At 29.5% G+C, this 25,575-nt stretch overlaps 3 protein-coding genes across 3 annotated transcripts in view; 2 read left to right on the top strand and 1 right to left on the bottom strand.

Moving 5' to 3' along the window:
* Positions 1-25,575, top strand: part of LOC129906842 (elongation factor Tu) — a 153,674-nt gene that overhangs the window by 94,816 nt on the left and 33,283 nt on the right. The window lies entirely within an intron of this gene.
* Positions 7,239-8,869, top strand: LOC129906849 (uncharacterized; the record flags this gene model as incomplete). The annotated part of the gene is made up of 4 exons (XM_055982801.1): positions 7,239-7,354; positions 7,422-7,622; positions 7,685-7,957; positions 8,014-8,869. Coding segments are annotated over 4 exons (1,191 nt in total), but the record flags the coding sequence as incomplete, so codon positions are not given.
* Positions 9,313-15,308, bottom strand: LOC129906847 (protein immune deficiency). Its single transcript, XM_055982799.1, has 2 exons — positions 14,527-15,308; positions 9,313-9,776 (listed from the first exon to the last, which is right to left on the bottom strand). Exons 1-2 carry the CDS (start codon positions 15,151-15,153, stop codon positions 9,618-9,620), a joined length of 786 nt encoding a protein of 261 aa, XP_055838774.1. The 5' UTR covers positions 15,154-15,308; the 3' UTR covers positions 9,313-9,617.

The following is a 25,575-nucleotide window of genomic DNA, read 5'->3' as shown; positions in this document are numbered from 1 at the left end:
TCGGTTAGTGATTTAAAGTGCGATTACATTGGAATTATCTCATATATAAAAAAAAAATAACAGCTCGTAAAAATAAAAAACACGATGGATTATAAATTTGTTTTGGTAAGTTTTGTAAGGAAAAAAAAAATTATTTTCAAGTTCGCACGTCAGCTCTTTCGTTTTGGTGCAAGCGAATAAATTTTTATAGAGCAAAGTCATTTAAATGGTTCAAAATATTCCGTTACACACTTCTAATAACACTTACCAGTTCTTCAACTTTGCATAGCACAGTTATTATAATGGAAGTGGAAGTCGTCTTCTTTTCTAATTGCTAAATACCGTGTTGATGGTGAAGTTAATAGTGTGACTATATTTTTATGAACAAAAAATTTATTCAAAGAATACAAAAATCACAAAAAAAAAAATGAGCGAAATTTGGGTGCGCGATTTAATTTTAATAAAAAGAAATTGGAATAAACATCAGTTTGAGGACAGGCTTGGGATCGGCGGCGGTATACTATATTATGTGCACCGTCACACTTTGGAATTTGTTGCTTTTTCATATGAATAAACAAACGAACCTCATTAAATCTGACCTCAAATACATTGACCCATATTTTGTGTTTGGTGTATTTATGTTAATTCTGAAGAAGTGTGTGCGAGCAGAATTTATTAATGCACCCACAGCTCATTTTGTTGGTGTTTTTTTTTATTCAATTTTGGCTTTTAATAAATATTTTAGGAGAATTTCTTTTTGTTATTCTTTTTTTTTTAATGAAACCAACATATCTTTTAAAAGGCGAAATAGATTATAATGTTCGTTTGAGTTGAGTTTATTTTATTTGGAATGCGCAAAGTTAATGATTTACACTTTCATTTTAGTTACAGTTTTAGAATATTAGGTAGGTATATTGAAAGAGAAATTTTTGCTAAGATATTTATGAGAAACGAATAATGTTCTGATGATAAAAATACATTAATTGTATAATTTTTTAGAGAACAGGATGTTGTTCTTTGTGTTTTCAACTGTTTTTTTTTGTTTTTGCATACTTTTACTTTACCGATTTTTATGATGAATATAGACAATTTTTCAACATTTATTCTACTTACCAATTCATTTAATTAAGGAGAGCGTTAAATTACATTTTCCATGAGAAGCGTTCTATATTAATATTTCCTTGGATATTGCATTTGAAATCTATAATTCAAGCCTTTTTCTTAACAAAATTGGAAAATTTCAAGATTCGATGCCAAAAGAAATGTTACATAATGATTAAATAAATTATTATGAAATATAAGACCGCTATAAAGTAAAGTAAAAAATTTAAGATTTTCAATTCTTTTTATTTGTATGCAATATAGGTAGGTACCTAACGCCCAAAAAGTGAGTGATACAAGAAAACATTACGAAATTTTTTTGTAAAATAAGAGCTCAGCTACAAGTTTGTAAAAAATAATATTTATTTAAAACCTACTTATTTTAAAGTTAGTTTTTTTTTTTTTAACTTTGACACCCTATAACGGCCCTAGTTGGTGGAAGAAACTTCCGAACTTTGTTTGAAGATTGTAAACTACCACAATTATTCCAACTTGGATACCAAAAATTAGCCTATTACAAATGTTTTCTGTAAAAAAATCTATTTTTCCTCGGTATTAATGTGTATAACAAAAATAAACACAAAATAGTGTTTAATGAATTTGTAATTGTTAGCCTATCGGAAATGACTACATCAGCAAGAACATAAAGAACAGATTTATGGGTGCATTGCCCTCATTGTTTCATGAAGTTTTGTACTGGTTATATTGATATGAAAGAAGTATTTCGATCCTTCAAACAAACATACTCGATTATACCTACCACAATCGCAAAGAAAACTGGTAGCAAAGTAAAAGAGAGAGGATTCTGATTTAGAAAATCTGATTAAAGTTATGACTTCAATAGAATTTGGAGGTTAATTCTGATTACTTATTTGAGGCGTTCAGAATAATAATGGGTCAAGTCCACTTCCCTATCGGTTGGATGTTTTAAGGTCTTAAAAATTAAGGGTATCGATTTATAACAAATAGAATAAACAATGAAAGATACATTTCTTTAAAAAGATCCTTTAGTTCTTGAGAAAAACCTTCTCTAATAATGCACAAATTTTGAAATGGACTTGACCCATTATTATTCTGAACGCCTCATATCAGTTTCAGACATGTTTGTAGTCTATTTTTTAAATGCTTGACTCGGCACTGGCGAGGTATCCTGATTCGTATAAAATCGAAAAAATTTCCGTTCCGATTGATACCTCGCTTGGGCCGAATATCTCGAGAATGTCTTGTCGTTCAAAAAATGTACAACTACCTTTCTGATTGGAAATCTAATTATACACTATCAGAGTTAGTGTAACGTATTTTTAATTTGCGCTACGCCGAAAATTATTTGTATAAGAAAATTATCAGAAAGGTGCTCTAATTTTTTTTTTGTGCGACAAGTCTTTCTATTGAGATATTGATGTGTTCTTCAAATAAGTGGACCTCCCACAAGATTAAAAAAATAATTGGGTTTAGTGTTTTCATTAGTTTATGAGATGCACTGAATAAAATTTAAGTGATTTTAAGTTGAACTGAAATTATCTCCTACCCTTGCAAATGTTGGGTAAATTACAGAAAAGGTTTTAGAGGGATATTTCCCGAGCTCTGCTGACAAAGCAACTCTACCGGTAACAATTTTATACAACTAATGGCACCATAGATTTGAAGTGGTTGTGTTAATCAATTGACTGTGTTAAGTTCGCGTTGAATGCTAAATGTATGCTATCATGCAATCTTTTGGTTCTATATTTTCCTAAAACAGCAATTATTTGAAACTTTTATAACTAAACCCTTAAAATGTTATTGGATTAGAGAATTATTTGATATAATTTTTTACATTTATTGTGACGCAAATAAAGGATAAAAAAGATGAAATGAATTTGTCGTTCAACTGAAAACAAACCAAAATCGCAGCAAATTTTTGCGCTGAAACGCTTAGATCTCTAAAACTATTACACGAAGGTAATAGTAAGTAAGCTTATGATGGTCTTGTAGTATTTAGTGATAACATTCTTTCTCTTAGAAAACAAATTTATAAGCACTTGATAAAAAAATAAACGAATGCTAAGCCTTTAGTATTAAGTTGTATGGAGAACAAAATTTTAATTGCGTTTTTCTCGGAATAAGTTTGAATGCACTTGTGCTGTTTTTCCCCTGGACTCTATATTATATAGATTTTATGGAAAATTACTTCTCCTCCTTCGTCTAAAAAAACTCTGTACTCGTCGCTGTGCTCGCAAATAGAACTTTCACTATATATTTATATTATTCTGATACTCGTATGTTTATAATGTTACCATTATTACTTGATTTTAGAATGAAATGGACAATTTTCCATTATCATTTCATTCTGGTTCTCTATTATACTTTTTCCGAAGTCAACCGTTATATTGATTATAATTTCTTTACCTTCACTGTCTAATCATGACCGAGAGGTTCATTGCCATAAGGAAAATCATTTCTTTGTCCATTAAACAAATTTATATTTTCATTTCTATATTATTCTTGATTTCACTCTATCTCGGTTGCAATAAGATAGCGCACATACTATACAAATGTATAGAAAGTAAAATGAAGAAAATTTTGTTGTTAAAAGATCAATAGAAAATTCGATGAGCATTATTATTTATTTACGAAGACAATGATCTTCCATTGATGGTAGCAATAATGTTTTTATTTGAACACACTACCGATACGAAGCAATGACGGTTTTGTTGGATTGGAATGTGTCGGAGGAATGTACAAAACGTTAATCACCCTTGAAATTTACTATGTCTTCGTGAAGCACGTCTAAGCTTCGTACACGCGAGTGTAGTTCAGAGTTCAGTATCTTGATGGATACGGATTTAAATATCTTATTTATACTTTCACTCAACAGTGTGGAGAATAAAAATATTGAACTTTTAAAGATACTATTTCAGAGTTTAGTATGTGGTTTATATTAAAGGTATTTTTAAATTGTTTTAAGGTTTGGATTCTTATTTTTACTTGCGATATAGGTAGATACTATAGGGCAAGTTTAGGATTCGGAAAAAAAATCGAACTCGAGATACCAATTTTACATGACATTACGATGATGGAGAATTCCAAAAACAGTGGTTCCGGCAACTCTGTCTGTCTGTCTTTGTGTACCTCGAACTACAGCCTAAACTAATGGAGGAATTTTTTTTCAAACTTGGTAGTTAACTGTTTTCGGTGATTCCCTAGAGGACACATAACGGAAATAGAAAGGTTATTTTTTTTTCAAAAACGGCTCTAACGATATTGATTAAAATTCCTTTGGAAACAAATATTTTTTGTACCATTATTAACGGTACCTGCCATAGAACGGTTTTTTTATTTATGACTAAAATTTTTATACAGAAACGTTACAACAATCATTATATAAAAATCTTAAAATTATTTTTTTAATTTTGGATTTTTTAAAATATTTCAAAATATTTATTTAAAAAAGCAATTTTTTGAAAACGGGTTGATGAATTTAATCGAAATTCCGTTTTTTAATGTTAGAAAATTTGTATAATGTAAAAAATTATTTTTTTAAAAAACGGCTCTAACGATTTTTAAAATTTGTTTTTTCTAAAAATTCCTTTTTCTGCAAGAAATCAAATGGCATACTTGATTTTGTGAAGAAGATCATTTAAAATGGTGGTTTAATTATTTATTAAAAATAGATTTTATTTTTTTTACACTATTTATGAAATTCCTTAAAAATACCAAGTTTTAAATTTTTCATAATTTTGTTCAGTAAAAAGCTTTAACATTAGAGTTACTTTTACCATAAGAGCAAGTACGTGCGACCTTAGTCGTGCATTTTATTAAATAATGTGTTTTGACTTTGAGCCAACTTAGAAAATGTGACACTCAGATTAAAAGTGTTTGTTTCACAAAGCCTAAAAACTTCCAGAAATTTCCTACATATGTGTGGGGGGATTATACTTTGATACCATTGAACTTGCTGGAAACTAATCAATTCAAATCTTTAAAATCTGCATCCCATTTTTAATTGAAGGATATTTTGTATTTGTAATAGCGTGAGAGCCTCATCTTTAAGGTTTTAGAATGGAGAAGTTTTCATATGAATTTTTTTTTGGTGTTTAATTTGGTTTTATTTTCAAATAAGAAATTTCTTATCTTGCAAATGTATTTAATTTATAAGACTAAAGTTGATTGCGTTGAAGTGACATAACACACCTTAAAGTCTTACTCATGCTAACTAACGAGGCCAATGATTTGTATATTATTTGTGTGTTGTGCCTAAATACAAATTTCGCACCTCCAACAAGCAAAGATTTAAAATATCCAAATTCCATTTATATATGATGCGTTGAAAGGAATTGGACAACTTATTGAAAGCAGTCAACATCTATAAGAATGCGGCATTTGAGTCAAAGAGAAATTGAGTAGGTATCGAAGAAAGTATCTTATTGTGGTTCAATTAGGTCACCTTCACCTTCGATAAGTCCAATTTGTGTGGAATGTGAGTTTTATTTAAACAGTTTAAATATTGTAAACAAAACTTTTGAACAAAAAAAATAAACAAATAAACACATCATAACATAAAAATTGTACAATCATACATGTAAATCGTTAAAAATGATATAAAATAAAATTGATTGCTTTAGGTCAGGAGAAATAAACTTTTATTTAAAAGAAAAAAATGTGCTGGCAATTTCGTATTCACTTTCATTTTTATTTCATCTCCTTGATGTAGGCATAAATTACATGAGTAGATGAAATCGCTGCCATTTAGAATATTTATTTGGGTTGATTAAAAAAGTTATGAAATTCGGAGTTGTTGTGGTTTATTTCTTAACTTAATTTCTATAATGGTCGGGCTAATTGAAGCTTTTCCCTTTTATTAAAATCACAAACTTTTTGGAGCTGGAGATAATTATTTATATTAAAAAAAAAAAAAAAACAATTAAAAAAAGTGATTCACAAGTTTATTTTAATACCTATACCTACATTTTATGATACTTGAAAAATTATGTACCAGATAAAATCTTTTTTTTTTTTTTTTGGCTGAAATCTTAAAAAGCTGAGAATAAAAATTTAGTTTTGTTGTGTCTTTATTTCGACCTGTGACCTTTACAAGTGATAGAATTTCTTAGAGCTTGAAAGTTTAAGGTTTTGAGTGATTTCTTAGAGGTAAATTTCTTACTTAAACGTTCACCATGGCGAATGTAATACATCTTGGATTTTTTGTACTTATAATTTTATAACTTGTAAATTTGTTCGTTATTATTTGTTTTATATTGTATATACTAACCACTAACATGCACATATAATAAGCCTCTGATCGTAGATAATAGCTTGTTCTAAGCTTTCTACATCAAAGAATCTGAAGTGAAAAAAACAGCGAATGTCCGTCACTGACACCCTTTTTTACTTTTTTGCAACTATTTACCCAAGTTAATAAAAATGAGGAATGTTCAGCAATATTCTTTAACACATACATCCCTATTATGATTGTCAACTATTAATTGAAAGTTGATAAAAAAATTAATTTCGGTCTCTTATTATCTAATTTGAAAAAAATTTGAAAACAAAAAACGTTGCCAACCGTTATTATTTGAAATGTAATTGAAAAATTCCATAAAAAAATTGACCAGTTTTCCCCAAAATTAGACTCTTAAATTGGAAAAACAATGGTATTTCAGTGGCATTGTCGGTTTAAATGAGACAGAGAATCAATTTTCTCTAAAAAAATCATGGCTTCAAGTTTTTGGAATACGGAACGGATTTGGCTAATCGGTTGTAAAGAATAACGTGTCAAAATAACAGGTGGATACAACACAAACATTGATGCATAAGGAAGTGGATTAAAGGGGATCTTAAAACTTCGTAGAAAAAAAAATTACCGACAATGTACAGGTCAAGTTGATAATCTCACCCTATTTTGTGGAGCTTTGCAAATAAAATTTTTGTACGGTATCAATAAAGTTTTCTACCAATATTAGAAATACATTAGGCTTAAGAATATATTATTAAGGGAAAATAAAAACGTATCAAAGTTACCCTCTTTCTCTGCCATTCCGCGAACTTTTTGACCCAAACACCTAAATATTCTGAAATTATTTTGAACGTTTTTTATTGTTTATTTTTTTTTTTTTAGAAAAATTAGAAAGTAAAATTGGTTTCGGCAACAAAGAGCTTAAAAAACTGCCTGATTTTTTTTAAATTTTCTTAAACAAAAAACTAACAACTATTTCTTTTTACAGAAAATATTTTGCCTGCTGTTTCTTTACACAAAAGCTGAAGTCCAACCTGAATATGAGGAACCACCAGAGGGGTAAACACAAACTAAACATTTTATGTAACCCCAAGTCTAAAATTAAACCATTCCTTACAAAATTTAGTTACTATGCTTTTGTGGAATCGCCAAACTCTGTTCCACCCAAAGTTCGTCCACCACCATATACACATGTTAACATTGATTGTACAGATGCCCCCAACAAGAAGTCTTCAGTTACCGTAAATAATATTTGTGGTGATCTTAATAAGGGTGAGATTCCAAGGAATCCATTGCAGCAAAATGTGCTCGGTGAACCTTATCCATTGTAAGAAGTTTTAATTCCCTCAAAATATATGCATACTTAATCTTGTATATTGTTTATTTCAGTGAACTTATTCGCAATCAGACCCTCCGATTTTTATCAAAGACACTACCCGTATTGAAAGCCGATGACACTTTACCGAAAGTAACTCAAATTATTCGGGACGATCCGGTTGAAACAGTAGAAAATAACATTGATAGACAATACAATGCACATGTGCGCAATCGTAGAAGTTCTGAAATCCCAGCTTTCACCTATCCCGATGTCGAAGTTAATGAGGAAGATCAACCTACTCACCAAGAACGGCAATCGAGAAAATTCTGTGATGGAGGTGGAGTGTAAGTATATTGTGTTAGACTTAGCCGAAACAATCCTTTATGTCAAACGCTTTCAGCTTTTGCACTCTTTATCGTGCTATTCAAGGTGATTCTGGAGCAACTCAACCTACAGTGGCTGAACGTCGTGAAGAAAACGGTCCCATTCGATATGAAGGACCACCTACACCATGCCCAGCTAAAGTCGAATATGCCACACCTGTGTTTGCCAAAAACTATCAAGGCTCATGGCGATATGTGGTGCAAATTCCCTACGAAGGCTACTTTACCCAGACAGTTGAGGTGACCCGTTGTATTCAATCCCGCTGTCATTATCTAGATGGAGGCTGTCTTTCATCCCCACGTTGGGTTAGCCTTTTAGTTGCTGAGATCTTCTATCCTAGTGCTGACGATTCTACATCCACAACTACAGCAGCACCATCAGTTCAAGACTTCCAGGCCTATCAGCAATATCTACAAAAACGAGCTGGTGTAGCGTCAGCATCGGATGGAACAACTACAGCAAATGATCCCAGTCAGCATTGTGATGGCCAAGACGAGATTGGTTGCTTCCAAGTTCGACTGTATTATGATTGGTTCTTGATACCAGGTTCATGCAAATGCTGGCGTCCAGATTATTTTGCCAAATATGTTAGAAGAAAGTCAGTCACCGATTTGTAAATTTAAAAATTAAAAAAAAAAATCAATACAAAATCAAATGCATAGATTTAGGTTTGCACCGAGCACTGACTGATATAATAAATGAGCGTGCTTAAAATTTTCAGAGGGATGGTTGAGGGGTTAAGAAAAAGCATATATAATTTGCACTTTTGTATTTCTAAAGAAAAAATACATACAAATGTATGCATATATATTTATTTATTTAAAAATTTTACTCAGTTTAGAATATGTGTATATAAAATAGGATAGAATTAATTTATGTACTATTGTAAATAATAAAAGAATTAATAAAAAAAAATAATTCAAGTTTTAATTTTTTCAAATTCAAACAAAAAATTTAGAACTAAACTGAGGTTTATGTGACTATTGAAAAATTGGCCCTTAATCTGGAATTCAGCTTACAATTTTGAACATATTTGTTTGCGACTGTCCGTACTTAACCTTGCTTCAAGCCCCACTTTAAGGCTGACTTATTTATAGCTCGAAAAAAATGATATAACAGTTCAATTGAAAACTTCGAAATGGTCTCCTTTGCGAAAGTTAAATCAATTTTTTTAAGGAGGGTTGAATAAATTGAATCAAAAGTTCATAAATTGCGTCTCATTTTTTTCTTAATCTGATCTACAAGAGCAACAACTTCCATAAAAAAAATAGGATCTACGTCGTAATTACAACAACAAAAATAATAATATGTTCCATTTCTTTGTATGAAAAATATATATTTTCGTATCTTTTTCTTACAGAATATAATTAACAATATAAAAAAAAAATATTATCTGGATTTAGGAATTTGACAACATTTTAGTTAAAATAACACAATAATTTTAAAAAATTGAACAAACAAAAGTAGAACAGTTTAAATAAAAATGTTCTCTAAAAAAAATGATAAAATGCCAGTTTTTACTTTTTTCGAAAGTATTTGCAGTTTAGAGCACACTTTTTCACAGCGTTAAGTTTATATGTTTTGCTGGAATTTCTTTTGAATTCCAGTTTTAATTCAGATTTAAGTGGTTTGTTGCGAATTAGTCAATTTCCATACTTCTTTCATTTTTTGCACACACTCCCGATGGTTGGATTTCCAAAGAATTTGAGTTATTAATCCAAGAGTAGCTTCACCTTCTTCTGCATTATTAGTCCAACCGAGCAATAACTGATATATGACCTATACAAAAAAATAAATAAACATGGTTATTTTTTTTTTAATTAAAAGTAATTGCAACAGAAATAATGCACTATTAGTCACATATTCTATATACTATAACTGCAGTCGATTCTTAATTTCGCTAAAGCAATTGGTCATTAGAACTGCCACGAAACGAAAAACTTGCAAAACTTTAAAACATTTTTAAGGAGAGCAATTCGTAGTTAAAATTTTAAAATACCTCTGCTTTCCGTAAACGAATTTAAAAATATACCGAATATAAAACAGCCGAATATTCAGTGGCATATCTATTTTGAATAGGTACAAAGTTTGATAAGTTGGTTCATATAAATTGTGAGCGATAGCGAGAAAATTTGTTTGAAGAAATAAAATTTAACCATTCTTATACTACAGTCAAAGCGTCGGAAAAAAGGGCCTAACCTTGCGCACAGAGGCACTGTCAGTTTTTATTTCATGGATCGATAGGGGTGTATTTAAAAGGCTTAAACCCAATTTCTCACCACCTGATCATTCTTTTTAGCGGAGTTATTCACAAAAATGAATTTTTTGGGATATTTTACTTCCAAGCCAATATCTTTGCTTCTGTATGTCGTACGTTTTAATCCGTCTACTGGATTAAAAAACATTAACATAGATGGTAGCATAATAAGCCAAGCAATTGAAGATATCTCGGACTGTTGAAAAGATATCGGAAAGATTTAAACAGATTTATGGGTATTATTTTAAAAACGAGATGTGATCGAATTTTTCTGACTTCGGCTTCGAGCTCAGCACACCAAAACCCTTTGGGAAAGTTTAGTTTAGTCTCGGCACCAAAAACCTTGCATAAATATAACTTGTGTTATTTAAAGCGTTTCTAAAAGGCCATTTTAAAGTGTTAACATGGTGCTTTAGGAAATGATCAAAGAGGTAAAAACTCATTTATGTAGGCGTACAAAAAAAGTTACACAGCTGTGAAAAGTTTCTTACAAAACGTTGAAATGGACCTTATCAAAAACTTCATTGAAAGCTTCTTTAATGATACAAAATTGGTAGAGACTTTAAGGGAGATTTACAGTATTTTAGTGACTTGATTAGGTTAGGTAACCTCGTAAACAACAAACCCTCCCCTAAATACGGCTATGTCTGAATTGACTTATTCTTTTTGATAACCTTAAAATCCCTTCTTAGAATGATATCAATATTGGACAAATTAGGGTTCTAATTAACATTACCTTATCTTTATTTTAGCGAAAAAACGTATACATATTTTTTCATTACAAAATGGCTGAATTGCACAATTTACATAGATATGGTTCTATCCTACCTTACTAATATTAATTTTATATACATGTTTTAAAGTGAGAAATTGATTAAATTATAGACAAAGGAAAATTTACTAACAAAAACCCTCATTCAAATGAAGTAATGAGCATTACTATGTTAATTAAAAAATCTAAATTTCCTTCCCGATTTCGTTTTTTCCATGGATGACTCAAGTATATGATCAGAATTAATTCGAGAGACAACTAAGGATAAGTAATAAATTATACGTAGTGAATTGAATTAATCAATTCCAATGATTTCGAAAAATCATAAAATTCGATTTTATGAAAAACGTGGCTTCGCGATTTGTATTTCCTATATCACTAATGAAAAAAAATAAAATGCACGACTGGGTCGCACGAACTTGCTCTTAGAGTTCAAGTTGCTTAAGTTTTTAAGTCTTTTTATATAAAAACTTGGGAAATGTAGGTATATAAAAACAAAAACAAAAAAAACAAATAAAATTCATTTTTCAAAAAAATGAAATGAAATGAAATCGGCCCACAAAACAAGTACGCAGTTTTATTTGAAATATAAAGGTGCATTTTAAGAAAAAAAATTCAAAATCGTTAGAGCCGTTTTTTAAAAAACTAATTTTTTATAAATAATTTTTTGAAAAAAAAGTTTTAAAATAAAATTGGTATGCCATTTTGTAGAAATCACTAATCAACATCTAAAAACAAAATTTCAAAAAAATTCAATGTCCCGTTGTTTTTTTTAAATCCAAAAATTATTTTTTTCAAAATTTGATTTTTGGCTTATATTTAAAGTATATAAATGCTTTTGTATAAAAAAAATTCCTTAAAATATAATAAGCAGTTTTGCAGAAAATTTGATTCGAAAAAAGCGGTCCTATGGCAGGTACCGTTAATAATGATTTTCAAAAATTTTTCTTCAAAAGATAGACCTTGTTTAAAAACTAACATTTTAATTTTTTTAACAAAATCGTTGGAGCCGTTTTCGTGAAATTAAACTTTTCCAACATTTTTGTATGACAGGTACCGTTATTTTTGGTCCCAAAAAAATTAATTCCAAAAACCCCTCTGGAGAGTCTCCAAAAACGGCTACACAGCAAGTTTGGACTCAATCGGTCCATCCGTTTAGGCTCTAGTTCCTTATACAGAAAGACAGACAGACTGACAGACAGACGGACTTCCGGGACCCACTTTTTTGGCATTCTCTATCATCGTTATGTCATGAAATAATGTTATTTCAACTTTTTTTTGTACGAATGCATAACTTGATATAAAGTACCTATATCGCAAGTAAAAATATCAGAATACTTTCAGAAGTCCATTAAGATAAAAGCACCGGAGTCGAACTCGATTTTTGCTACAGGTATATTTTGTGTGCTGTGATTTAAATTGGAATTCCTTAGAAAGCATGAGTCGATTCACTAAATTAATGCTTCGATTTGGTGGTGGTTGAACAAACTTACTGAAATAGGTCTTCTTGCAAAGAAAACAAAAACTTTTTGCTCCAAACGATTTGTTTATTTAATCTCTCAAAAAAAAAAAATTGTATTTTGATAGCATAGGTATAGAATAGTTATAGACCAGTGCCGATGCCTTCAAAAACATTAAAAAGTACAAAAAAATCATAGTAGGATGAAACCCATCCTACGTAAGATTTATCAATATTACATGAAATCCATTTTTTGAGTAATTAAAGTGTAAATTTGAATAAATAGGCCAAAATTGTAAACAATGATAAAAATTTTTTTTCGAATTCAAGTTTTTTTCATTTTTTGAATTTTACGAGAACATGTTCTATAGTATACTTATGTAAATTTTTTTTACACCATCACAAAATAGACATTTTAACGAACGAAATGCCCACCGACTTTTTGAAAAAAGCTGATATTTTGACAAGTGAATTTTCGATTGAAAATTAGGGTGTTTTTTTGGTATTAAGTCAAAATAAAGTAAACAAAAAATAATATTTTAAATCAAATAAATTACAGTGTATTTGGGATATAATAAGGTAAGTTTTCACCAAATTTCGTAGAAAAATTTTTGTTTTTGAAAAAGATAAAAATAAAAAACCAAAAACTCTGTTTTTTGAATTTTTCACATAAATTTCGAGGTTATGTGAAAAAATTGTTGATACAAAAGTTGTAGATCTTTTTATTACCTACAACTTTGCCACACAACTTTTTTCTATAGGATTTGTAGTTTTGCCGGAAATCGAGATATACCAATTTTTACCATTAAAAACTCAACCCACCCACTTCCCGAACTTGGTTCGCCCTTAATTTATTTTTCCTTTCATTTTTATCATTTTCACATCCTTTTCCAATGGGTTTCATCCTACTATGATTTTTTTTTTGGTTTCAAAAATTATCGACCCTGGTCTATTAGTAGAAGGAAGAAGCAAGATATCATTGCCCACATTTTATGTTTATTTAATCATCAGTTTGCTATTATAGTCTACCTACAGTTTCTATCTTTATTTATTTATATTTATTAGACTGGGCCAAAAAAATAAAATATTTTTTTTTTTTGAAACTTACTTCGAAAATCTTGTTCAGGATGATGAAAAAAAAATTTGGTGAAAATTTGAGCCGTTAAAAATAATTTTAAGAGGTCTATCATCGGTGTTTTTTATTTTTATACATGATATGATGTGTTACAACATAACTGCTAGACGATCAAAGTAAAAAAAATTTCTGTTCATTTTTTCTTATATAAAATTAAATTTCCTACAAAAAAGATCTAATTGAAAATTTTCGTCAGGCGAGCCGTATTCGAGTAATTAAGCTTTTTAAATCGAAGTGTTTTTTCAATTTGACTGTTTCACTTTGGAATTTTGTGATGAGCAAATAAGTGAATAGAAAAATAAAACCACGACAGATTCTTATAGGAAATTTAATTCTCTGTTCTGTTGTAACACATCATATCATGTATAAAAATAAAAAACACCGATGATAACCTCTTAAAATTATTTTTAACGGCTCAAATTTTCACCAATTTTTTTTTCATCATCCTGAACAAGATTTTCGAAGTAACTTTCAAAAAAAAAAAATATTTTATTTTTTTGGCCCAGTCTAATATTTATCTTTTAAAATTTATTCGCACAATTCCAAAGCATAATAAAATATACTAAGAACTTTTCACTATCCAACAACGGATGGAGTCTTCTAGTCTATAATAAAAGACTAATCAAAAGTTTGCCGTATGTTCTTGCTATAAAAATAGATTTCCAGCTAATTGTTAATGAGATTTGTATGTACTTTAACAAACGTCAACCTATTAATTGGCAAATCTTTATTTCTTCAAACATAAGATAAAAAACTTCCTGGAAATAATTAACAAAAAAAAAAAAAAAATGTATTTATTTCGTAACAACAAATGAAGAAACTCACAAGCTGTTTTTTTTTGCTAAAAATTAAATTTCAAAACAAGAATAACCTTTGATAACCCTATTCATTCAAGTTCATTCTCACCTCCTTGACGCCACCTTGAATCTGATTGTCAATAATAGACTGTTCAATTTGTCCGTCCGTGTAGCCAAGATCTCTCAAAACATTTTTCCAGCCTTCTCCCAAATGCGTCGATATAACAACCATCATTTTATGGTCAAGTTCTTCCGTAGACTTCATCATTGCTTCGATTGTCCTTGTTCGTCTCAGTCGGCCATTATTTGGCGCTGGTTTTGCAGAAGAACTTTCAGGTGACAATGTTTGTTCTAATTTCCCACTATTAAATGTATAATTCGATCCAAATTGCAAGCCATTAACATTGGAGAATTGCATTACAACTTGCCCTTGTGTGTTTTGAACAGCCATTTGATTGTTTGTTATTGTAGTTTGTGGAATTCCATTGTTGGATGCCTCAACAACTTGATTATTCGAATTAGTTCGTGCTACAGTTAGATCTGAACTTTCAGCCATTTGATTGTGCAATTGGAGGGCTGCATTAAAGTCACCCGAATTCAATGAGCCATTGTTTAAACTATGTTGTCTACTTCTGGATTCGGGTGGATCATCAACAGGTAGAGCATCTGTTTCAAGAGTTCCAGCATTGGAGCGGGAACGTGAGAATAAATTCGATAGAAGCGGGATCTTTTTCATGGTTAAATTGGAATTGGTTTATGAAGACAACACAAAGAAAACAATGAAAAACCCTGTTGGTAATTCCAAAATAAAAATATTCGTCACTGTAGTTGTTTAAAGACGTTTATTTTTTTCTTTTTGGGTTTTTTATTTTTATTTCTGGTTGTTTTTTTTTTTTTTTTTGTGTAGTGAAAAAAACCAACGACAAAGTGACATGTATTTGACGTTTGGATAATGACGTCATTAATTTTATTTTTGGAACTGTTCGTTTTGATTATTTTTGGAAATCTTAACAGAACGTAACGTAACGTATATGGATAGATGATCGTTAAAGCTGAAACACAATCACGCTTTAGGGCGTCGCTTCGTTGCGTTACGTTGAGAAATCCTCAAAGCGCGCTTCTGTCACTTTGACTTTGAACAGCTGATTGCAACATAAAATCTGCTGTCAAATAAAAAAAACACAGTCACTCACAAAATTATTGGGCCAAGTCTTTATCTTGATTTAATTGTGGAAAAATGAAAAAGGATATTAATGTGTTTAAAAAATGCATAGAAATTTGTTTATTCTTTAATCCTATAGTTATAAAAACAAAACCAATCAAAATATATTGTTTTTAACAATAAAACTCAGTCTAAAACATCATTAATTTTTTTTTGTTTTTAATACGTAAATTGTTTTGATTTAAAATATCTCGATGTCGTTTTTTTGTGCAAAATCTATATAGAGAAATTAAAAAAACACACATAGTTTTGCAATAATTTATTTTTTTTATTCACATTTGGCGCAATAATAATGTGGGTGACTGTAACTATGTCTGTTAAATGTCAGAAAGCGAGCAAAAGTTCAGTCTGGTTGAACTTTTGCTCGCTTTCTTACGTTTCCTTACGTTTGTCAAAAAAAGCGTACGTAAGAAAAGCGTCATTGTGTGAGGATACACAGATTTCCTATAGTTGAACTTTTCGCAGTTGTCAAAATCGACGGCAAAGCGTGATTGTGTTTCAGCTTTTATAGAATGATTCGATTTAAAAATAAATTGGGAAAATTATTAAAGTTGAAATAAAATGACAGAGACATTTACCAATTAACGGTACAAGTTTGTATTTGTAGTACTTACACATTTTGCCTCGCTAGTCTCATACGCTAATTTAACCAGTCAATTCGTCGGAAAATACGATAGCAGATATGAGATCACAGTGAACAGGCCTATGCATTCAGCTAAAAAAATTAAAATTTTTTTTTTTAAGATTTTCGGAAATTAACCAAGGGGTTTACTCCTTGTCTAAATATTAGGAATTTTCAAAAAAAGACATCAAAAGAAAAGACTCTTTAGACTCTATTCATACATAACTGAAAACCAAGAGTTTGTAGGAGTTCGGGTTGTTGAATTATTTGCAATCGAAATATTTTTTTTTTCATTCGGAGAAGATATTTTCGGATCAAAGACCCGAAACAAGTTTTGGTTAACAGATATGAGATTGCAGTGAACAGGCCTATGCATTCAGTTAAAAAAATTAAATTTTTTTTTATTAAGATTTTCGAAGATAATCCAAAATTATCCTTGTCTAAAAATTCGGAATTTTCAAAAATGTTCTCCAAATCCATCGAATGAGACATCAAAAGAAAGGACTCTTTAGACTCTTTTCATAACTGAAAATCAAGAGTTTGTAGGAGTTTATGTTGTTGAATTATTTGCAATCGAAATATATTTTTTTCATTCGGAAACAGATATTTTCGGATCAAAAACCCGAAACAAGTTTTGGTTAACAGATATGAGATCGCAGTGAACAGGCCTATGCATTAAGCTAAAAAAATTATAAATTTATTTTTTAGGATTTTCGAAAATTATCCTTGTCTAAAAATTCAAAATTTTCAAATATTTTCTCCAAATCCATCGAATGAGACATCAAAAGAAAGGACTCTTTAGACTCTATTCATAACTGAAAATCAAGAGTTTGTAGGAGTTTGGGTTGTTGAATTATTTGGAATCAAAATATTTTTTTTTTCATTCAGAAGCAGATATTTGCGGATCAAAAACCCGAAACAAGTTTTGGTTAACAGATATGAGATCGCAGTGAACAGGCCTATGCATTCAGCTAAAAAAATTATAAATTTATTTTTTTAGGATTTTTGAAAATTATCCAAGGGGTACCCCTTGTCTAAAAATTCGAAATTTTCAAATATTTTCTCCAAATCCATCGAATGAGATATCAAAAGAAAGGACTCTTTAGACTCTATTCTTAACTGAAAATCAAGAGTTTGTAGGAGTTTGGGTTGTTGAATTATTTGCAATCGAAATATTTTTTTTTTTTTCATTCGGAATCAGATAGTTTCGGATCAGAGACCGAAAATTATCCAAGGGGTACCTTGGGACAGCTAAAAAAATTATAAATTTATTTTTTTAGGATTTTTGAAAATTATCCAAGGGGTACCCCTTGTCTAAAAATTCGAAATTTTCAAATATTTTCTCCAAATCCATCGAATGAGATATCAAAAGAAAGGACTCTTTAGACTCTATTCTTAACTGAAAATCAAGAGTTTGTAGGAGTTTGGGTTGTTGAATTATTTGCAATCGAAATATTTTTTTTTTTCATTCGGAATCAGATAGTTTCGGATCAGAGACCGAAAATTATCCAAGGGGTCTAAAAATTCAGAATTTTCAAAAATTTTCTCCAAATCCATCAAATGAGACATCAAAAGAAAGGACTCTTTAGACTCTATTCATAACTGAAAATCAAGAGTTTGTAGGAGTTTGGGTTGTTGAATTATTTGCAATCGAAATATTTTTTTTTTTTCATTCGGAATCAGATAGTTTCGGATCAGAGACCGAAAATTATCCAAGGGGTCTAAAAATTCGAAATTTTCAAATATTTTCTCCAAATCCATCGAATGAGATATCAAAAGAAAGGACTCTTTAGACTCTATTCTTAACTGAAAATCAAGAGTTTGTAGGAGTTTGGGTTGTTGAATTATTTGCAATCGAAATATTTTTTTTTTTTCATTCGGAATCAGATAGTTTCGGATCAGAGACCGAAAATTATTCAAGGGGTACCTTGGGACAGCTAAAAAAATTATAAATTTATTTTTTTAGGATTTTTGAAAATTATCCAAGGGGTACCCCTTGTCTAAAAATTCGAAATTTTCAAATATTTTCTCCAAATCCATCGAATGAGATATCAAAAGAAAGGACTCTTTAGACTCTATTCTTAACTGAAAATCAAGAGTTTGTAGGAGTTTGGGTTGTTGAATTATTTGCAATCGAAATATTTTTTTTTTTTTCATTCGGAATCAGATAGTTTCGGATCAGAGACCGAAAATTATCCAAGGGGTACCTTGGGACAGCTAAAAAAATTATAAATTTATTTTTTTAGGATTTTTGAAAATTATCCAAGGGGTACCCCTTGTCTAAAAATTCGAAATTTTCAAATATTTTCTCCAAATCCATCGAATGAGATATCAAAAGAAAGGACTCTTTAGACTCTATTCTTAACTGAAAATCAAGAGTTTGTAGGAGTTTGGGTTGTTGAATTATTTGCAATCGAAATATTTTTTTTTTTCATTCGGAATCAGATAGTTTCGGATCAGAGACCGAAAATTATCCAAGGGGTCTAAAAATTCAGAATTTTCAAAAATTTTCTCCAAATCCATCAAATGAGACATCAAAAGAAAGGACTCTTTAGACTCTATTCATAACTGAAAATCAAGAGTTTGTAGGAGTTTGGGTTGTTGAATTATTTGCAATCGAAATATTTTTTTTTTTTCATTCGGAATCAGATAGTTTCGGATCAGAGACCGAAAATTATCCAAGGGGTCTAAAAATTCGAAATTTTCAAATATTTTCTCCAAATCCATCGAATGAGATATCAAAAGAAAGGACTCTTTAGACTCTATTCTTAACTGAAAATCAAGAGTTTGTAGGAGTTTGGGTTGTTGAATTATTTGCAATCGAAATATTTTTTTTTTTTTCATTCGGAATCAGATAGTTTCGGATCAGAGACCGAAAATTATTCAAGGGGTACCTTGGGACAGCTAAAAAAATTATAAATTTATTTTTTTAGGATTTTTGAAAATTATCCAAGGGGTACCCCTTGTCTAAAAATTCGAAATTTTCAAATATTTTCTCCAAATCCATCGAATGAGATATCAAAAGAAAGGACTCTTTAGACTCTATTCTTAACTGAAAATCAAGAGTTTGTAGGAGTTTGGGTTGTTGAATTATTTGCAATCGAAATATTTTTTTTTTTTTTCATTCGGAATCAGATAGTTTCGGATCAGAGACCGAAAATTATCCAAGGGGTACCTTGGGACAGCTAAAAAAATTATAAATTTATTTTTTTAGGATTTTTGAAAATTATCCAAGGGGTACCCCTTGTCTAAAAATTCGAAATTTTCAAATATTTTCTCCAAATCCATCGAATGAGATATCAAAAGAAAGGACTCTTTAGACTCTATTCTTAACTGAAAATCAAGAGTTTGTAGGAGTTTGGGTTGTTGAATTATTTGCAATCGAAATATTTTTTTTTTTTCATTCGGAATCAGATAGTTTCGGATCAGAGACCGAAAATTATCCAAGGGGTCTAAAAATTCAGAATTTTCAAAAATTTTCTCCAAATCCATCAAATGAGACATCAAAAGAAAGGACTCTTTAGACTCTATTCATAACTGAAAATCAAGAGTTTGTAGGAGTTTGGGTTGTTGAATTATTTGGAATCAAAATATTTTTTTTTTTTTTTTCATTCAGAAGCAGATATTTGCGGATCAAAAACCCGAAACAAGTTTTAGTTAACAGATATGAGATCGCAGTGAACAGGCCTATGCATTCAGCTAAAACAATTACAATTTTTTTTTTTAAGATTTTCAAAAAAATATAAACAGGTATAACCGATTGGAAAGGAATCTCAAACAACTTGACGTCCTTAACTGGAAATACCTCCCTGTAAGTATGGTCTTATTGATGGTATAACAGTCTAAAGAAAATTTCTTCTATGCCCCTTACTAATGAGTATCATGTAATTTTCGGCATTAATTTGATCAAATAAAAAAAGGATACATATTTTGTTTGCCTTTTGTAAGAGCATTTCGAAACTTGTTTTATCTTTATTTCCACTTTAATTGCAAAGATAGAATATAATTTTACTTAAGTCTTTTTTTTTTGTCTTGATACAGTGTTATTTTATATAATGTAGGTATAGGTATTTTATAAATAGAAATAATAAAAGTAAATTTGTGATATCTTATTTAACAAAATTGTGTGATTTTGTTTTTGTATTTGTTTCAAAAGTAACTCACTAAAAATAATATTCTATACACCCAGACGGTGTTTCAAGCTTTTTTAAATGGCATTAAATAAATAAGATCATAAAAGGAGAGAGTTACTTTCGGCTTAAGTAATTAATATTAAAAATATATCCAAATATGTTTCATTTTTTTTCAGTTCATTGATGGAAATAGTTTTTTTTTTTTCATTTTACAACATTTTCTTTTTTTTTAATTCTTACAACACACATCAACCAAGAATTATTATTATTTTTTTTTGTTTAACATATATAAAATAAATACCTCAAAATATTGATGGAAAATGATTTTATTTAATGTTTGATAATTTTCTAATATACTAGGAAATGTTAAGCGAAGACATTTTTATTAAAGTAACCTGAAACTCGTATTAAAAAAAAAATCAGCCACTTGATGAAATAGATGATGGGAATAAATCGAATATCTGTACCTCTAACTCGAGTTCTATCAATTTGGCACAAAGTTTTAGTTGGGGCTCCGTATTTAGTAGGTTTTTAATATGTTTGCACCATATTTTAGTAACTCAAACCGGTAACAGGTTTACTAAGTTCTAGTTTTTCTTGCTTAAGAAAGATGATAAGAAAAATTTACATTACTCTACATTATTTGTATCAAATTGATACAAAACACTAGATAGGGCTCGGCACCATCCAAATTTTCAAAATCAGTCAATTGATCCAGATTATCACTTAAAAAAAAACCGATACTTTTACCTACAATTTGGAACAAAGTAATAGTTAGGGCTCCGTATTAACTAGGTCTTCAAAATCAGCTTGTATCAAGTTATTGCACCAAAAGTTAGTACCCCAACCGATACTAACTGTACTCCAGTTTCGCAAAATTGAGGAAAATTATTCGAAAATAAAAAAAAGACACTGTGCCTTTTGATGAAACTTACGAAGAAAATTACGGAAGAATTCACATAACTTTTCTAGTTCCATTAATTCGGTACAAAATACTAGATAGGACTCGGCACTAGCTAAGCTAGTATCCAGTTTCTGAACCAAATTTTAGATTATTAATAAAAACAAAATAAAGGCACTCTTAGCTACTTGTATTTATCAAGTTTACTAAGTTTTTGGGCTCCGTATTAGTCTACAAAATCAGGTAGTATCTGGTTTTTGTATGAAAAGAACTATCCTTAGAAGTAACAAGCTCTATTCTAACCTAATTAATTCAGATAGTTAGAAAAAAAGACTCTCTCAATAACTTCATGGAGATTTTGGTACAAAACACTATATTGGGCTCCGTAGATTTTCATAATCAGCTATTATCTGGTTATTGTACTAAATTTTAGTACTCAAATCGGTACCACGAGTGCATGAACTACAAAGCTTAACACAAACTATGAAACAAAAAGACAGGCACTCTGAGCCACTTGAGAAGATCACAACTCCCATAAGCAGACGTGAGTTCCAATTTGGTACAAAATAATGGATGGGGCTCCGTACTTGCAAGGTCCAAATCACCTAGTATATAAAATATATATAGATACTGTACCAAAAATTTGTAATCAAATAAGTTAGTATCCATCTAAGTTCTTAAAATTGAAGACTATCAGTAAAAAGAATAAAGAAACTCTTAGACACTTGATAAATATTGAGTGAAAAATTCAGTTTCATCAATTTTGTACAAAGAATTATTTTGGGCTCCGTAGTAGTCTTCAAAATCAAGTAGAATCTGGTTATTGTATCAAAAGAAGTACCATTAGAAGTAATGAGCTCAAGTGCTACAAAATGAATGCAGATTATAAATAGAATAAAAAAGACACTCATAACAATTTTGAAACAAACACTGTATGCGTCTCAGTACTAGTTAGGTCCACAAAGTCAGCAGGCATCAGTTTATTGGCATATAGTACCTTAAAATCCGAAGAAAGTGTACTAAAACCACAAACTAAGATCTAATTTTGCTATATTGAGGCAACAACTATTAGAAAATAAAAAGAAAAGACGCACTGAGTGGCTTGATGAAGATTTATTGAAGAATTAAAATAACACAACTCCGACGTTAATTTAATCATTTTAGTACTATATCCTAGATAGGGCACGGCATTAGCTAGTTCTGAAAATCAGCTAGTATCTGGTTATTGTTCTTACATTTAGTACTCAAATTAAGACCAATTCTAACAAATTGACTATTACTAAAAAAAAGACACCCTTAGCCACTTGATGAAGATTTTGGTACGAAATACTAGATAGGGCTCGGTACTTAGAAATATGTAAAATCAGCTAGTATCTGGTTGTTGTACCAACATTTAGTATACGAAAATCAGTACCAAGTGTAGTCTTCGTCTGCCAAGTTGATATAAAATATTAGGAAACATAAATTAAACACACTTTCACCAGTGAATATGTTAAGAATACTCATAACTCGACCTAATTCTATAAATTTGGTACAAAATATCAGTTAGGGCTCCATTTTAGCTAGGTCTTCAAAATAAGCTTATGATTGATTGTTGCATCATGATTTATTATTCAAATCGATTTGAAGTATACTAAAACTGCTAAGCTATAGTTCTGACAAGTTTATATGGACTATGAGTAAAAAAAAAGACACCCACTTTATAAGATTAAATGAGGAATTCACTTAACTCAGCGTTAGTGTTATTAATTTGTTACTAGATAGGGCTCTGCACTAGCTCATCTTCGAAATAAGCTAGTATCTGGTAACTGAAATATACTTTTAGAAGATTAAAAGAAATATGATACAGTTTATGTGAATAATTCACATAACTCTACGTTAATTCTATACAAAGAACTAGATAGGGCTCGGAACTAGTAGATTTTAAAAATCAATTATCTAGTTATTGTAAAAAAATTTAGTACATACTCGAATAAGTACCGAGTGTACCAGTCCTGCTAAATTAATGCATACTATTAAACAAAAAAAGAAAGAGATTCCCAATCACTTCATAAAGATTTTGGTACAAAACACTAGATAGGGCTCGGCACTAGCTTGATCTTTAAAGTCAGATAGTATCTGGTTATTCTAACAAAAGTTAGAATTTAAAAAAATAAAAAGAAATTAAAGTGATAAGCTGCATTCCTGTTAAATTGGCAGACTTTTATAAAAAAAAAGACACACTCAACCACTTCATGAGGCTTTGGTACAAAATACTAGATAGGGCTCGCTCTTTAAAATCAACTAGTAAATGGTTATTGTACCAATTTTTGATCAACAGTGGCGGATTATTACGCCGTATCGGGACGAACCAAGTGAGTTATTACAGGTCCTTTTTTTTATTGATATATTAATAATATTTACGGATTTTATCTATAAATAGTTAGGAGCTCTTTATAGTATGACTGTGAAGTCTGAATTCTAAAAAAAATGACCTAAATGTGTCGCGTGACATTAAAAAACACGTAGTGCAATATGTAGGCTCCACCGCTTCACCACATAAGGACATTATCAAAAACGCATCAGCCAAGAAAATCTTAGATGACATAGGAGTCATAAATTAATACAAATCAAATGTTTTGTATGGTGTTGATTTTTCAACTTTAGACATTGTTCTCCTATAAAATCATTTGCTTTTCCGAAACTTCTGTATTTGAATGAAAAAAAATAGCGGGTTAAAAATAAAATTATTTTCCGTCGATATATTTGAGGGGCTCCTGGCAAATTATTTTATATACATTAAGGTTTTTTTGTCTTATATTTTTGTTTGTTTTTTTATTTAAATACATTTTACATGAAATAGTTGTTTTTTAAATATATTTTGTTGTTTATTTTTTCTTTTTTTAATTTATTCAAAATACACAAAGATGGTCAGTTCTTATGTTTAAATTACTATTTTGTATCGAATTTCCATTCATCTTATAAATATTTGTTTGTTTTTTTTTTTTTTTTAATTTATGTTTGTTTCAATACATAAGAACCAACCATAAACAAATACATTTATTTTTTTTTAATAAAGTTTATGTAAATTGTATTTAGATATTTATTTTGTTTTTTTAATAAATAATTACCATTTGCCTAATTTCATTTCACACAAAATACAAATTTCAATTACAAAGTTTTTTTTATTATTTTATTTTTGATTAATAATAAATTTTAAATTTTTATAATAGACAAATTGTTGATATTTTTAGTTTTTTGTATTATTTATTATTTTTAAGTAAATTTAAATTAGAATTTTGATTAAGAAACAAAAAATATCAAAAGAAAATTTAAAGAATAATTTTAAAATATAAACCAAACGAGAACAAAAATAAGTAAAATTCATGCCTTATTATATTAGGTAGATGGTAATTAATTAATATTGAATTCTTTTAAATGGACAATAAATAAAAAGAGTTTATTGTATATATTGTCCAGATATTTTTTTTGTTTTGTTTTATATAACTATATAAGAATAGTTAATAATTGATATTTAGACGAGTTCCACTTAATTGAATATAAACAAAAAAATTAAAATAAAATTTAAAATTAATTAAATTACAATTTAATTTCAAAATTTATTTGAATTTTTTATGTTTTTATTATTATTTCTTTTTTTTTCAAATATTCTTATAGTACCTATTAAGATATTTTTTCATAAATAATATTTATTAATATTAGTATTATTTCTATTAAATTTATTTGTTCATCAATATGACCTCATGTTGTTTAATTATGTATGTATTTTTTTTTTTTGTAAGAACATTTAATTATTTGTATTGAAAAGTTATTTTTTTTAGTGTTTTTAACTTGCGTTTTTATAAAATTCAAATATTTATTTGATTTAATGTTTGCAGTGCTCTCAGAATATTCTTTTGAAAACAGTGTTTCGAGAACTGATAAAAACAGAGAAATCCGTAGATTTTACGAGACAACCCTTCGATATTGCCGGAGCAATACGTAGATTTTAACAGGAGATGTCTCTAAATTGGCCGGAGAAATCCGTATATTTTATCGGGGCAAATCTTTGATTTTGGACCTGGGGCAAACCATCGGTTTTATCGGAGCAAACCACGGTTACACGTCAATTCTTAAGTTTTACAGGAGCAATCTGCCAATTTTTACGGCGCCATCCTACTACTACTTCTAACTGCCTACATATTCTGTGACCAAAAATGCCCCCTAAGAAAAGCTCTATACTGCAGTTGTTGCCCAGTACTTACATACGGTTTACAATGTTGGAAAATGTACAAAACGTC

This window comes from Episyrphus balteatus, chromosome 1, assembly GCF_945859705.1.
Source record: "Episyrphus balteatus chromosome 1, idEpiBalt1.1, whole genome shotgun sequence".
Taxonomy (NCBI): Eukaryota; Metazoa; Arthropoda; class Insecta; order Diptera; family Syrphidae; genus Episyrphus; species Episyrphus balteatus.
The sequence above is the reverse complement of the archived record's forward strand: the minus strand, read 5'-3'. Positions and strand labels throughout refer to the sequence as shown.

Excerpts from the sequence above, each read along its gene's own strand:
- LOC129906847 (XM_055982799.1), bottom strand. The coding sequence starts at position 15,153 with ATGAAAAAGATCCCGCTTCTATCGAATTTATTCTCACGTTCCCGCTCC. Across the intron at positions 9,777-14,526 it reads TTCAAGGTGGCGTCAAGGAG|GTCATATATCAGTTATTGCT; the intron begins GTGAGAATGAAC and ends TTTTTTGTATAG.